Source organism: Lytechinus pictus, chromosome 11, assembly GCF_037042905.1.
Source record: "Lytechinus pictus isolate F3 Inbred chromosome 11, Lp3.0, whole genome shotgun sequence".
Taxonomy (NCBI): Eukaryota; Metazoa; Echinodermata; class Echinoidea; order Temnopleuroida; family Toxopneustidae; genus Lytechinus; species Lytechinus pictus.
Genome location: NC_087255.1, coordinates 10,017,965 through 10,034,133, shown reverse-complemented (window position 1 = coordinate 10,034,133; position 16,169 = coordinate 10,017,965). Strand labels below are relative to the sequence as shown.

The following is a 16,169-nucleotide window of genomic DNA, read 5'->3' as shown; positions in this document are numbered from 1 at the left end:
AAACGCCATTTTCACACACAGATTTTCAAAAAAATTCCCTACTGTCGGAGGGGGGACACCCCCCTCCCACACCCTCCCCCCTCGCTCGCTCCGCTCGCTTGGACTCGGTCGCTACGCTCCCTCGCATACCACCCCAACCCCCCCTTTATAAAAAGCTGGATCCGCCCCTGCCGTGTTGGGAAATTATCGCCCCATATCATTATTGACATGCCTTTCGAAGGTTTTGGAAAAATTAATTTTTGTACGCACGACAAAGTTTCTTAATATGCATAAATTGATTTTTCCCCTGCAGTTTGGTTTTCGCGAAAAACATAGTACTACGCATGCCCTGTTGGCAATGATCAATAAGATTGCCAATAGAATTGACAAGTATGATCATACTGTTGGGGTGTTCCTGGACTTCTCCAAGGCTTTCGAAACAATCAATCATGACATCCTTTTTATACAAGCTTAATTATTATGGACTCAGAGGGATATCCTTGGAGTGGTTCAGGAACTACCTCAGCAGTAGGCAGCAATATGTTTCCATAGCAAATGTAAATTCCCCTACCAAATCTATCTCATGTGGTGTCCCTCAAGGCTCAATCTTTGGTCTACATTAATGTTTTTTATAAATCTTCAAGTGCTTTATCATTCATTCTTTTTGCCGACGACTCGAATATATATTTTTCCCATAAGGACCCCAAACAATTACTTGACACATTCAATAAAGAATTAAAACTAGTCTCGGAGTGGATCAAAGCCAACAAATTATCGCTTAATCTCAATAAAACAAATTACATGCTCTTCAGCAATATCATTGACGAACTCCCCGGTAACATTACTTTTTATAATATTAATGTTCAAAGAGTATTAAATACGAAATTTCTAGAACTATCGACGACAGACTGTCATGGAAAGAACATATAGATAACACATGTAAAATAATTTCACGGAATATTGGAATTATGAATAAAGTTAAATTCTACTTCCCGACTCGTATATTATCAAACTAATACTCTACGCTGATACCCCCGCATTTGAACTTTTGTATTATTGCATGGGGAGTTTGTGCTGATTTTCATTTGAATAGACTTTTACTACTCCAGAAAAAAGCTTTGCGCGTTATTTGCCATTCTCATTATCGGGCACATACGAATGTTCTTTTTAAAACTCATGGTATTCTTAAGATACATGATCTTTACCATTATAATCTTTGATCTTTTATGTACAACCTTAGTAGAGATGAACTACCAGACGTATTTTATTCTATGTTTACAAGAAATATAAATGTTCATCACTACCCTACAAGATCTGCTGGACTTTTCCATATACCTAGAACGAGGACATTATTAACAAACAAACTGTTCATATCTTCTGGCATCAAACTTTGGAATTCACTTTCGCAAACTTTACGAAATAAGCCAACTATTCATAGCTTCAATAGAGCACTTAAAAAATCTAACTAATAACTATAACACTCAAATCATTAATCTACTTAGGATATCTTGTGGATCTTCTGTTATTCCGGATCCCCTCGCCTTTATTTCGCTTCTTTTCTCGTCTCATTATTATTTATTATTTTTTCTTTATTTCGATTTTCCAATTAAGCTTTTGGTTCTACCTTCATTTCCCGTTTCTTTCTGCCTCTTTCTCCCATTTTACCACCATTCTTGCCCGTGCCATTGAGTCATATCTTTTGATTTCATATCCCTCTATTGCTAATCATGCTAATTTATTAGTATTTCAGGATATTTGTACTTCCTCACGTGTTCTATTTACCTTTTCCCGCTTTCCTTTCATTTTCCCTATTTAGGTTCTTTATTTCTCTCACTTTCTTTCAATTGTTTCCCTTTCCTTTTCCCTTTTCCCTTTCCTCTTTTTCTCTCTTTCCTTCCCTTTCCCTTTCTCCCCCCCCCTCATTTCTCCTTTTCCCGGTGAAATCCGCCGTGGGGGGGGGGGGGGGGCAGCTTGCCCCCCGGCCTGTTACGCCACTGCCACTCCCTCATTTTATACTTCCCACCGATACCCACCCACATCCTTATATTCATTAGTCACGCCTATACTCACCCGTACAATCATTTACACCCTCATGATTATCCATACTATATTCACAAACACCCTCAGTCTTCACACCTATACTCACCCACACCCCTATATTCATTCTTCTCACTATCCCCACCCACACCCTCATATTCATTCTGTTCACCATACTCACCCACAATCTCATATTCATTTTTCACACCCTTGCTCACCCACTCCCCCATATTCATTCTGATCATCATGCTCACCCACACCCTCATATCTATTCTTCATCCCCTTTCTCACCCACGCCCTCATATTCATTCTTCACACCCATACTCACCCACACCCTCATATTAGTTCTGCTCACCATACTCACACCCTTATATTCATTTATCATACCATACTCACACACATCCTCTTTTTTCATACCTATATTCACCCATTTATTAATTATTGACACTGAAATTCTCTCATTGGTTTCTTTCACACACACACACACACACACAGACGCATCCTCCCACCAACACACACAGATATACACACACATCACTTCTGGCACTTGCTTCATTCTGTAATTCGGTAGTGGAACTGTGCATTGGAGTCGATTCTAAATGTATTCATAAGTGATTTCCGGCTCTGGTTGGCTGACACTCTGATGCGAGGTATCGATGCTGGTTTTCTTCAGCTCTTGATATGTGTGGGGGTCCGTAGGGTTCTGGTAGTCCCTGGTGTCGATATCGAGATCTTGGTAGGTGTCTTTATCCACGTTTTTGCAGGTGCGCATGGATGCATCAAATGCAGGGTTCTCATACCTTGGGGATGGCTCACGTGCAGTGTTTTTTGACGATGCGGTGACTGGATGTCTTAGTCTGGCCCTGAAAATCAATTCACAATATTTTTTTTCTTTCATGGATTTTTAACCAAATCGTATTAATAAAGGCTTTATTGGATGGCATACTAACATCCTCTTGAGAACATCTTTCAATTAAAACAAAATAATTAAAATAATGTAATTGCAATTAACCTACCTCCTATAGGTAACAACATTGAGAATTATGAGGATGACGATGATGATGATAAGAGGTACTGAAACACCTGCAATTATAGTGCCTACTTGCGCCCCGTTACAGTGATGACCAGTAAGGATGGTCTTAGCTCTGACTGGGTACGACCACTTACTAAAACCAGCTCCATTGACAGTTTGGACCTTGGAAAATGACGAAAAAAAATATTCATAATCTGATGATCAGTGAATTCGCTATAGTGTCCTAATTTGAATACAAAAGTTTTGTTATACTTTCAACCACAATTCGGCAATAACATTTCAAATAATTTGTTTCCGTATTGAAGCATATTAGTTAAATACAATAATTCGAAATCTGCAATATGTCATGACTTTATTTGAATTTTGTTTAATTGTTTATTGGTCCGAGAAATGTTAAATTATGAATAACCTGACACGTCTTTATTTAAAATTGTCATTTTTATGGTGATTTTCTTTAAAGTAGGCCTATCTTCATACGCTATAATATCTAAATATGAATATTTTTGTACTTTAATCTAATTATGAGTAACCGGGCACATTCTTTATTTAAAATTGTCATTTTTAATGGTAATTTTCTTTGAAGTAGGCCTATATTCATACGTTATAATATCTTAATATGAATACTTTCGTACTTTAATCCACAATTTGGCAATTAAGAATCATTTCAAATAGTTTACAACTGTACTGAAGTATATCAGTCATACAATAATTCTAAGTCCATACTTTGTCAAGATTTTCTTTGGAACGTATGAACTCATTTTGTTCTTTTGTTTGTGTTATTTTATTATATATCATGAAAGAAAGCGAAAAGAAATGAGACCGAGAATCGTTGTATTACCTGAACTGTATAGTTAATAGCATACAGAAGATTCGTTACAGTATGTTCTGCTTCAAATGCATCTGTCAACGCATTTTCCATGATATAATCGCCATCATCTCCTTGATCGCTTTGCTTGTAGCGAATGGTGTACATCTGAATATGACCATTTACGTTCGATGGGAGAGGAGTGGACCACGACACGGTGAAAGAACCTTTAGTACTTCTTGGTATGGCCACGTTGATAGGAGCTGGTGCAACTGATAGAGGAAATTGAATGACTGGAGATCTTTAAGGTGAAACGCTTGAATTTATATATTTATTGTATTCTGTCGTGATGATCTCTGCATTGGCTGGTGCTTACATAGAATGACGTAAAATATAAATAAATGTAAATATGTAATTATAATCAAACTTGTGAATAAATGTTGCATTCATTGTAATACGGAGAGAAAAATAAAACATGGTTATCGAATTAAAACAAGAAATGATATAAATAAGATAAAGCCGGCAAATAATCGTTTATCAAATTATAAAAAAGTGGTAGGTCAAATCAGTTCAAATTTTAGAGCTTGAAAGGAATTGTAAAACATGACATTAATCATGTTTATGTTCGGGTTTACCCCCCCCCCCGAAAAAAACCGCGTACATTCGTATTTCGAAGCTCCGTTATTCCGAAGGTTCGGTTATTCCGAAGGTTCGTAATTCCGAAGGTTCGTTAATCCGAAAACGAAATAAGGTTCGTAATTCCGAAGGTTCGTTAATCCGAAAACAAAATGAGGTTCGTAATTCCGAAGGTTCGTTAGTTCGAAAATGAAATGATTAACGAACCTTATGTCGTTTCCGGACTAACGAACCTTCGAAACAACGAACCTTATTTCTTTTTCGGATAAGCGAACCTTCGGAACAACGAACCTTATTTCGTTTTCGGATTAACGAACCTTTGGAACATCGAACCTTATTTCGTTTTCGGATTATCGAACCTTCGGAAAAACGAACCTTCGGAATAACGCCACAAATGTTCGGATTAACGAACCCTTTTACGTTTTCGGATTAACGAACATCGAGGTATAGGCAATTTAGGTGTTTCGGAATTGCGAACCTTCGGAATAAAGAACCTTTGGAATTACGAACCTTCGGAATTACGAAGTGTAACCGAAAATAAGTATATAACAAATAAAAACAGAATCAGATAAAATATACCAAAGAATGCAAGGAATTGGGAACGGTAATTATGTAGAAAAATTGCCTTGAATAGCGAAACTCGTGTCAACCATCACAAAACAAATCACTTAAAAATCGACCAAACCTTCTTCAAGTGTTCTGCCGATTATCTCACTGCTCTTGTCACTTTCCTCATCTTTATTTGAAGCACTTATTTGAATGGTATAGTCCATATAGGTCCCTAACCCTATAATCGTATAGGAGCTTGTATCATTAGGAACTATGCGAGAGTTTGTGGATGATGAACCAGAGAGAGCATAGTAGATCATATAATGGGTCACACCACTCCTGCAATTTGCTGATTCCAAAGAGATGAACTGCAAGACAATGGTGGAAATTAATAACTCGTATTAGCATCATCAGGAGTAGAAGTAGTAGTAGCAGCAATAGCAGCCGTAGCAGTAAAGGTATAAGTACAAATATAATTATGATTAGTATCAGTAATAGAACAGGGGCAGATCCAGCTTTCGGCAATAGAGGGGGGGGGGGGGGCGAAAAATACCTATATTTTCCCCGATTGGCCGCTCAAAACTGATTTATGTGTTTTTTGAGGGGTAGTAAAATTAGTCACTTCTTAGCTTTATTCTTATGAAACATAAATATATAATCATCTCATACAAGCCCTAATTGAATAGTGTGAGCGCGAAGCGCTAGCAGAAATTTTAATATACGGTAAGCCTATTAAGAAAGATGAAGAACAAGTGGTGGTATTAGTTGTAGCAATAGTAGTAGTACTAACAGTTCTAGTAGTATTAGTAGTAGTAGAAGCAGCAGCAACAGTATTATTAGAAATAATAGTAGTTGTAATAGCAATAGTAGTAGTAGTAGTAACAGTAGTAGTAGTAGTAGTAGTAGTAGTAGTAGTAGTAGTAGTAGTAGAAGATGAGGGTATTAGTACTAGACTAATAACAGTTTCATCACTTTCATTACCTCCCATGTCACTTCTAGTTCTTTAGGATTGTTGGCTGTCACCTGTATTCCAGCTGGGGGAGACCTTGGTGCTGAAAAATTGATTCAAATGAAAAATAAAATTTTAAATGCCCGTAAACATTATGAATCATAAATATTTATTCTGCTTTTGCTGAAAATCTCCAACTGCTCAAGCATTTATATACATTATATGGGTTGAAATTGCACTTACCACAGAATATTCAAATATTTCAGAATACGATTAACTTACCTGTACAAAGAGTGATTGCATCAATCCTTGGAGACCATGGACCTGTTCCACCCTCTCCTTCCCTCACGGCTGCAACACGAAACCTGTAGTCTGTGTCAGGAGTCAAGTTACTAACAGTAGCTGAAGTGATAGAGTCATCTATTCTCTGATCTCTAACCCAGTAACCATCTTTTCTTACAAATACATCATATCCTATAAGGGGAGGATCACCTATGTCTTCTCCTGCAGACCAGGCATTCCATCGTAGAGATACTGTAGTTGACGTGGTGCTGACAGTAGATGGTGCCGTACTTATGACAGGAAGAACTGAAAGCGATAGAGAAAGAGGCAGAACACGAGATTACATAATTCATCAGATTATACGCCTATATTTTTCAATTATCAATGACTGAAGCATCTAAGCATTTCCATGGAGGTTAATCCTGAGAATATGTAAGTATACTTATCATGAACGAGTTATGCTATAGTACAACTGGTATAATTACTTCTGACAATATTCTGGTCTCTTGTTGATATCTGACTTGTTATCTCTGGCATCATCTCTGGCCTTTACTAACCAGATATTTCCTCCTTTTTTGTTCACAAATAAGAAGCTTCTGATATTCTCATTTTCACTGACATTATCATTTGTACTATTTCGTTACCACTAAAATCTTTATAGCTTCATTTTCATAGCTGCTAATCTTTTTTTTCTTAAAGAATAGGATGACTACTGATGGTGTTATTTACAATCTATTTTCTGTCACTGATATATCTTTAAAGCTTATATTATTCATACACGTATATTGCAAGAAATTAGAAGAAAAAAAACACATGACAAAATTGATTTAACTGTTTCAAAATAAGTTAGAAAATATGATGACTGATAATCATAGTAATTATTCTGCACTATGTTAAATACACTTGTGGTATATACAGTGATATCTATTAAAAAATAAAGTTACCATTTTCTATAATAGTGATATTATGCTATTGCTCACCATAAGTTGCTTTAGTGATGCTTGTTGAGTAGAACTGGTTTTCTATAATGAGACCACAACCATAGTCTCCATCTTCTGGTGGATAAACATTTTCAATATCAAAGAGAACAGCCCGTTCCGATCCTAATACAGAGCTTGATCGCTTGGTGATTCCTGTGGTATTGTAAGTGTTGGTATCAATACGCCGACGAAGATCAACTGATGAGGCATCAGGAAGTGGAATCCCCTCAGCATAACATGTGATGATTGATGGTTGGTATGGGTTCACTCTTACTACGTCATAGCGTGATATTCCTTAAAATAACCAAGATAGAAATAAAAGAGTGAAATTAGAATTCAAGTAGTCAAGGTTACATTTCTAACAATTCATAAATCAAAATTAAATATTATATGTACTATGAAAACTTTCAATGCAGTACCCGAAACATTGCCAATATGTGTGTTGCCTATCCAATTCACTCCAATACCAATCAGTTTATCTCAAGTCTTATGACCACTTAATGAAAACTAAGAATGTGGTTTGATCCACCAAGATTTGCGATGGATTGACCAAAGAACTGATTGACCAGTTGCCCATCCTACTCTCATTCCTAATGAACCCAATCTATAAACAAATAAAATACTTGGCATTTTACATTTATTCACCGGCTGCTAAGATTTCATAAACGATTTGATAGATATTTTTATAATTTTGGCTCTCAATGAAAACACCGATCAGTATAATATTGCCGTCAAAGTGATGAATGTATCGTGGAAAGACTGTCACAATTATACTTAAGATTAAAAGAAAACACAAATTAATCGATATATTCACTTTGACAGTATGGTTCAATCCAGCCTGTAAGACACTGTCCATTGCACAATCCTCTTTGTATCTCACAGGCTTCTGGAGCACAGTGGCATTGCTGAAGACAATCCAGGCCAAACCTACCTTCTTCACATTCTACATGATAAGAGTTAAATGAATAATGTTTAAAACAAAAGTAAACTTTTGATAGAGTGAAGTGGAATCAAATCACACCATTATGAAATAGATGGATATTCTTTATAAAACATTGGTCAGCATGGTGCTACAAGTAATTAATGCCTGGTATGAAAAAAGCTCCGGAATATGAATTAAACAACCGGGACATTAAAACACTTGCAAGAATGCAGTAAATAATGTTCGGACCAACTGGCCTGCATAACAAAAGAATAGCTCTTTATAGCTTCATATTAATTAATCAAGGGACACATCCCCAAAATGCTCATTTAATTACCAGTAGATGTTGAATTAGTGCAATAGTCTAGATGATCGGTGCAAAAATAGCAAGAATTGTTCAGAGTATGGTACAAGCATGAAATTTGGCTGACAGAGTAAATATGCTGGTAGAGTAAATATTGCTGAACATTTTCAACAGGGGATACCAAACCGTTCTCTCCTCGTATAGCATTAGTTGCTAGGTAACATATTTATCTTAGCAATCACCAGTTTAGGGTGTTATCTACATTTAAAAAAACTATATTTTGTCTTCTCAGCGCCCGTTTTACAATCACATTTCTTAAATATCACACCTGCACGTTCACCCACTTGCACACACACGCACACTTTATTTCTTCATTTTTCTTCCTTCTCCTTTTCTGATGATTTGTGACGTAAGATTTTCTTCCAGACCTAGAACTATAAAATAATTGGTTTCCATGTAGCCCCTTTCCCCCTTTGGCTGCTATTACTCAAGCATTTATTTTGCTTATATAGTTTGCCACTGCATTTGTTTTTTCACTACTTTGTCTTATCCTTAAATTGTATTCATGTCTAAATTTTGTTATGACACTACTATAAATTGGTCACATTACAATGTACTTTCATGTCATACTATGATTATGTTTATGTATTGTAAATTTATTTTGACTTTACAATAAATGCAGAAACTCCTGAAAAAAAAAAAAAACATATCAAGAACATTCCAGCCATGTAGCAACAGTTGCTAAGCAACACATTTTCCATATCAACTATAGATAATATTCATGAATACAACATCTAGACATAATATGCGAATGAAAATATATAGCCTAAAAAGTTCAGAGGCAGTCCATATAATCATTATAATGTATACATAATAATTGTATCTAGGTATCAAACCTTATTTCGATTTACATAACTTTGTTATTTCTTTGCATACTTTTTACTAATACAAGACACAGCAAGTACTTACACAAAAATCATCTCTGGATCATTGAATGTTCCTACTATTTATTATACACATGTATAGGATCTCTCCTGTTATGGAAATGAGGCAGGATATTGTGGCGGATGTCATGGGCGGAAATCTCTCCTCAAAGGTGGGGGGGGGGCACAATCGAGTTTGCATTGTTATTACACTCACACCCACTCCCACACCCTTAAATGTATGTATACATATATATATACTGAATATACATTATGCAGCAATATAAATGCACACCTGAGAGCTGACCTCAAATCAGGACATCTCAAGTCACTTGACCTGAAGTCATGTCTGAGAATGCGCTTGGCTTGGGCTTTATTGTGGTCGTTCGGGGTAATATCGGCAATTTGATGGTGCTGATTCATTCTTGGCATGCATGCAACGCGAACTACCGAAAACGACCGCCATTTTGAGTCCACGCGCATGCGTACTCTTGTTCCGAAGAAACAAGTCATGAATATTCATATTGGGGTCCGGGCATTAGGTCCAATACTGACATAAAGTTAATTCCTTATAACCTAGGAAAGCCATAGCCTAGCCTAACCTACCAAATTGTCTTGTCATTAATGACAATTGAAAGTGTTTAAGAGTTTGATCTAGATAGATCTAAGCCTAATGCCTTTAATGCCTAATGGTACTGGCAATTTCAGGGTGCCGATATTAACGCGAATGACAGTCCACACGCATGCGTACTCTTATTTTGAAGATGCAAGTCATTAATATTAAAATTCGCATCGGAATAAGGTTATATGTTAATTACTCGTGAAAACCCATGTAATGAGTAATAGGAACCTCAAGTTCAGAAAATAATACCAGCATATATATATATATATATATATATATATATATACAACAAAAATGTAAGTCCCCCTAGATCATACTGCTGTAACTTTTGAACGGAATAATTTTGAAATGTGATATTTGGTAGGTGGTTTACTACAGTAAAGCAACTTCTGGTGAGTCATGCATGAGTAATCGAAGATTGAATACAAAATGACCATTTTTGAAAGTCACAAGAGTAATTTTTCAGATTGTGTAAATACAAAGTTGGACAAAAGTTGTTTTTAGGTAAATTTCATGGTGTTAATGCTATTTTACTAACCATAATTTAGCCAATCCACACACAATTGTGATAACGTATGTTTATGGGTGAGTTAGCACAATTTTTTGTAACGTATCATGATAGGGGTTTATGGTAGTATCCGCTACAACTTGTTAAAAAATGTTAGAACTTGTGGCTCCCCCAATTACTCGGCCCCTCCCCATTTTAAAATTATGGATCCACCACTGATTTGTCCATAAATTCAACTGATCCTGAGAAATTGTTATGCAGTATAAAGAGTATTCTTTCCCAAGATTTCGATTGTGCTCACTCAACCATGAAAATGTAAAAAGTTCGGAAGTGTGTGGGGATAAAAATGATGAATGATAAAAACAACAGCAATTAAGTCACATTTCAAACCGAATTTGCCCCCATTATTCACTATATTACCCCTCAAAATGAATCTCTGACATTAAAAATGACCCTATTCTCACTTTGATGCGTGCTCACTCATCCATAAATAAACAAATCGATTTCATTTTTGCACAACATTCTGCCCATAGGTTGATAAAGATTACTGCAAAATGACATTCCTAAAGACAGCCTTGAAAAAAGTTCCGCCATATAAGGGGTTACTTGTTCTTAAACATAATACACCCATAGCGTACACAATGTCTATGAGAGAGGAAGTCAAAATTTTAACAAAAACGAAATGAGGGTTTGTTTCATGGACGGTTTTTGTTACTTCTGCCAACGTTTTTTTTTTCATTAAACTTCGCACATGGCTTCAGAATAACAGTATCCAAAAGGTGCGCACTCCAAAATAATAATTCGATATTGCACAGAGTGGGGCCAAGGCCTTCAACTTTCTTCTCATTTGCATAATTCTTTAATATTGTGTGCTCACTGAAGTATTAGACATCGGGATTTTCATAAAAATCAAATCAAATGAACTATGCAAGGAGGTTTGTGACAGATATCCATAGTTGCAATTGCATTTTTTCCAATAACATAAAAAAGAGCTAATCACATTCCACATGCTCACTCAAGTGTGAATGTTTAATTAAACGCCTTTGAATCATTCAAGCATAATAATTGGTCATGAACATAACGAACAAAATTGAGAAAATATCATTTAAATTACCAAAATGAAACAATACTTGCCTATGATATTTGAAAGTTGTATATTTGTTTTCATTAAATGTTCATTGAACCGTGAAACGATGAGTATTGTTAAAGATACTCTTCCCCAAAATAACTGTCATCATATTTGATAATTTTTGGCGATACAAGTGTGTAAAAATCAAATTAGAGCAAATTTTGTCTTGTGTTTATTCAACCGTAAAATTTAGCCAAAAAGTTGTATCGTACTGTAGAAAGTACTTTTTACAAGCCTTCTGACTATTTTTCATGATGAGAATGTGGAATTCGTTCAAAAGAAGTGGAATCAAAGTCATGATATTTGGCTTGTGACTTTTGAAAAGTGACAATTTTGCCTTCTAGCGGTGCTCACTGAAGCATGTAATAATATACGTCCATTACAATTATTCAGAGGGTAGCCTTTAAAATTACCTACACGCTCATGTAAAAATATATTAAAAACTCCCATTGGTTCGGAAATTATGAATGTTTGTTTAAGGGGGATTTACTTATTTTGTATATATAATGCAGCAATTGAAATGCACACCTGAGAATTGACCTCAAGTTAAGACACTTCAAGTCACCTGACCTGAATTTAATGTTCGTGAACTAACCCCAAACGAAATGATTTATATGATCGTTCGCATGTCTTTCCACGGGGAAACCTAGGACGGACTTCTAGTCCTAGGCGAGATTTCCTTGCATGTTGGGTCTTTTGCACGCAAGCAAGACACTATACCAGGGCCTGCTCTTTTGGTAGTCTGGTTGATCTGGAGCGGACGGCTCGGAGTCTGGAGCAGAAGGCTGGTGGTCCAGAGCAGACGGGTTGGTCTGAAGCGGATGGTTACTGGTCCGAAGCGGACTTTCGGAGGTCTGGAGCAGACAGCGGTGGAAACTACAAGTAGAGCAGAGCCCATGGGTATGGTCGTGAGAGCCTGACTGCAGAAGGACCCATACCTATGGTCGAAGAACCAGACGTAGTTTCCGGTACTGAACAGATATCAGTAGTTGCAGTACGGAGTTCATACATGGTTGCAGTACTGTTCAGACGTGGTTGCAGTACGGAATCAGGCGTGGTTGCAATACTGAATAGACCAAGTTGCAGTACGGAATCAGACGTGCATGGTTGCTGTACTGAATTCAGATGTGGTTGTAGTACGGAGCAGACGTAATTACTGGTTTTAAGCACACAGACGGAAGTCTGGAGCAGACGACGGAGGAAATTACATGTAGAGCAGAGCCCATGGGTATAGTCGTGAGTGCTTGACTACAGAAGAACCCATACCTATGGTCGAGAGATCTTAAGCTACAGAAATCAGATGCATATGGTCGAGAGAGCTTAACTACACAAGCTAGATGCATATGATCGGGTGAGCTGTTTGAGCTGAAAAGAAAGAGAGTAGCCGTCTGGTGGTTGCCTGTTGGTGATACTGGCAAGATCGAGGAGTGTGCATGAGTGAGTCAACTGCGGCAGTATATCTCTGCCAAACTGATCCGCGACTAAAGTTTGGAAATGGACGTGGCAAACACCTGCCGGCAGCAGGCATCCTGACAAGAACGAGCTGCCGGCGGACCCCCGCCGCTTCCGTCACAATATACATATTGTCACGAAATAGGTTTTATTTCGTGTTAGAAAATTATCTTTGGTTGATTTATAATGTTTTTGCCGTAGCTGGTGATATTAAATGCATGTTTCTACACTAGTAATGACGTAGATAAGAACATGAAAGTTATGCATGTTTTGAACCGTTTTTGTGGAATAACAATTTCCTGGAGATGTTTAACTGATTATTGTGGTTATCACTAGCTTGATCTAAATAAATGCTTTAATTTGATATGTCATTCATGCATATCCGGTTTTGGAGAGCAAAGTTATAGCTGTTCTAAGATTGTAACAGAGGTTAACTATAACAGATATTGTATAATTAATGCATAAGTACAGTAAATTTATAGACTCGTGAGGCTTTGCCGACAATTTGTTGAAATACGGCGCCCACGGGGTGCATTGCACGTAAAGTATGCAAATTGATTTGGATTCGCTATCCAATAAATAAAGTTGGTGGATGCGATCGAAATGATTTATATGATCGTTCGCATGTCTTTCCACGGGGAAACCTAGGATGGATTTCTAGTCCTAGGCGACGACTGTGGTTAGATTTCCTTGTGTGTTGGGTCTTTTGCACGCCAGCAAGAGACTATACCAAGGCTTGCTCTTTTGGTAGTCTGGTTGGTCTGGAGGCGGACGGTTCGGAGTCTGGAGTAGACGGGTTGGTCTGAAGCGGATGGTTGCTGGTCTGAAGCAGACGGTCGGAGGTCTGGAGCAGACAACAGGAAAACTACAAGTAGAGCAGAGCCAATGGGTGTGGTCGTGAGAGCCTGACTGCAGAATGACCCATACATATGGTCGAAGAACCAGACGTAGTTTCCGGTACTGAACAGACGTGGTTGCAGTGCTGAACAGACGGTGTTGCAGTACGGAATCAGACGTGCATGGTTGCTGTACTGAACAGACCTGGTTGCAGTACGGAATTCAGACGTGGTTGCAGTACGGAGCAGACGTGGTCGCTGTACTGATCAGACGTAGTAACTGGTCGTAAGCAGACGACCGAGGAAATTACCAGAGTCCATAGGTATGGTCGTGGGAGCTTGACTACGGAGAAACCCATACCTATGGTCGAGATAGCTTAAACTACAGGAATCAGATGCATATGGTCGAGAGAGCTTAACTACACAAGCTAGATGCATATGGTCGGGTGAGCTGTTGGAGCTGACAACAAAGAGTGTAGCCGTCTGGAGGTTGCCTGGTGGTGGTACTGACAGGATCGAGGCGTGTGCAAGTGTCAACTGCGGCAGTATATCTCTGCCAAACGGATCCGCGACTAAAAGTTTGGAAATCGACGTGGCAAAGACACCCGCCGGCGGCAGGCATCCTGACAAGAGCGAGCTGCCGGCGGACCACCCAACAACCCCGCACAGCGATTCCGTCACAAGTGGTGTCAGAAGTGGGATCCAGTGACAATGGCACAACAAGGAAATATGCAGTATCGACCGACGCCAGGAGAAATGATGGTGCACTTGGAAAAGAGCATGACAGAAATTGACCAAATGATGGAGCAGTTAAGATTGTCCATAAGACAAGCACCCGGTGCAGAATCGAGTGGACAAGATATTCCCCCAACTGTGAGTGGACAAGCGGACAGAGGACCAAGGTATGACTCACAGATGGAAGGGGCACAGCAGGCTGGATTCAGCTCAACGCCCAGAGAGCAGATGAGACGACCGTCTACCGCGAGACCCGGTGTTCATTTTACACCCCCACAGTTTTCCCCACATATACAGGATGCGGGGAGGGCAAATTTTGATGCTATGATTGGCAGACGACCACATCTGGTACCGGACAGATTTGATGGACGCACACCTGTCGAAGATTATCTGCATCACTTTGAGGCCTGTGCTGGAGTAAACGGATGGACAAGAAGGGAAGCAGTTCAGTTTCTTGCTGCAAGTCTGAGGGGCCCTGCTGTGAAGTTGTTGACCCAACAACCTGGAGTGGTGTTGACATACGACGAGTTGGTATACAGGCTCAGAAACAGGTTTGGCCTAGGAGGCAAAGCTGAGGTATACCTGGCGGAGTTGAGGCAACGTCGTCGCCAACCAAAGGAAAGTCTCCAGGAGTTAGGACAAACAATACGGGAGCTGTGTGGATTGGCGTATCCCGAATTCGACGAAAAGGGGCAGGATCGGCTTGCCCGAGGGCATTTCCTAGATGCCGTAGTAACACCAGAAATAAGAGAAGGATTATTCCGTGCTCAACCTCGCACATTGGATGATGCTGTGGAAGCTGCTTTAAACACAGAGGCCTTTCTGAGAAAGGAGGGTCAGAGGAACGAAGTAAAGCGGGCTACAAGGTACAGCCGAGCTCTGGAAGAGCAAGAGTGTGAGGTTGTAGCAGTGCGGGAACATCAACCAAGGAATCCAACTATCGACAAGATAGTAAAGGCTGTCATAGACGCCTTGGATGAAAGAGACAGGACAAAGGAAACACAAATCAGGACCAGGTATCAGGAATCAAGAAAAGATGGCGTAGAGCCACAAAGAAAAAGAGAGGAACCAAATAAATCAAAGATTGATGACCAAGAGGAACAAAGATGTTTCAACTGCAATGGATTGGGGCATTGGAGGAAGAACTGCCCATATCCAAAGAAAATGAAAGGAGGAACAGCAGCTTTTCAAGTATCCGAAAGGGAAACGATGAGCGAAATAAAAGAGAAAGATGAACAAATCAGAGTCGGAACGACTCTAGATGGACAAAAGGACATGCCTAAATCATCTGTTCCAGACTGTCCAAAGTCTCCTGAACCTGACCGATCAGAAGTATCTCCACGACATGGTCGGAATTCTACCCCTGAACCAGAGGAGGAGCTGGACTATGATCAGAGGTCGCCTTCACCCCTTGATTTGAGATATACTTCTGGGAAAGTGGTGTCGGAGATGCCGTCTACCAGTGACTGGATAGAATGCACTGGTAGG

General features: G+C 38.8%; 1 protein-coding gene across 1 annotated transcript; it reads right to left on the bottom strand.

The window, feature by feature from the left end:
- Positions 1–2,532: 2,532 nt before the first annotated feature.
- LOC129271744 (angiopoietin-1 receptor-like) lies at positions 2,533–14,039 on the bottom strand. The gene is made up of 10 exons (XM_064106620.1): positions 13,841–14,039; positions 12,379–12,534; positions 8,182–8,193; positions 7,251–7,544; positions 6,271–6,576; positions 6,021–6,091; positions 5,176–5,407; positions 3,888–4,126; positions 3,033–3,211; positions 2,533–2,879 (listed from the first exon to the last, which is right to left on the bottom strand). The coding sequence occupies exons 1-10, from the start codon at positions 14,037–14,039 to the stop codon at positions 2,612–2,614; spliced, it is 1,956 nt and encodes a 651-aa protein (XP_063962690.1). The 3' UTR covers positions 2,533–2,611.
- Between the last annotated feature and the right edge of the window lie 2,130 nt (positions 14,040–16,169).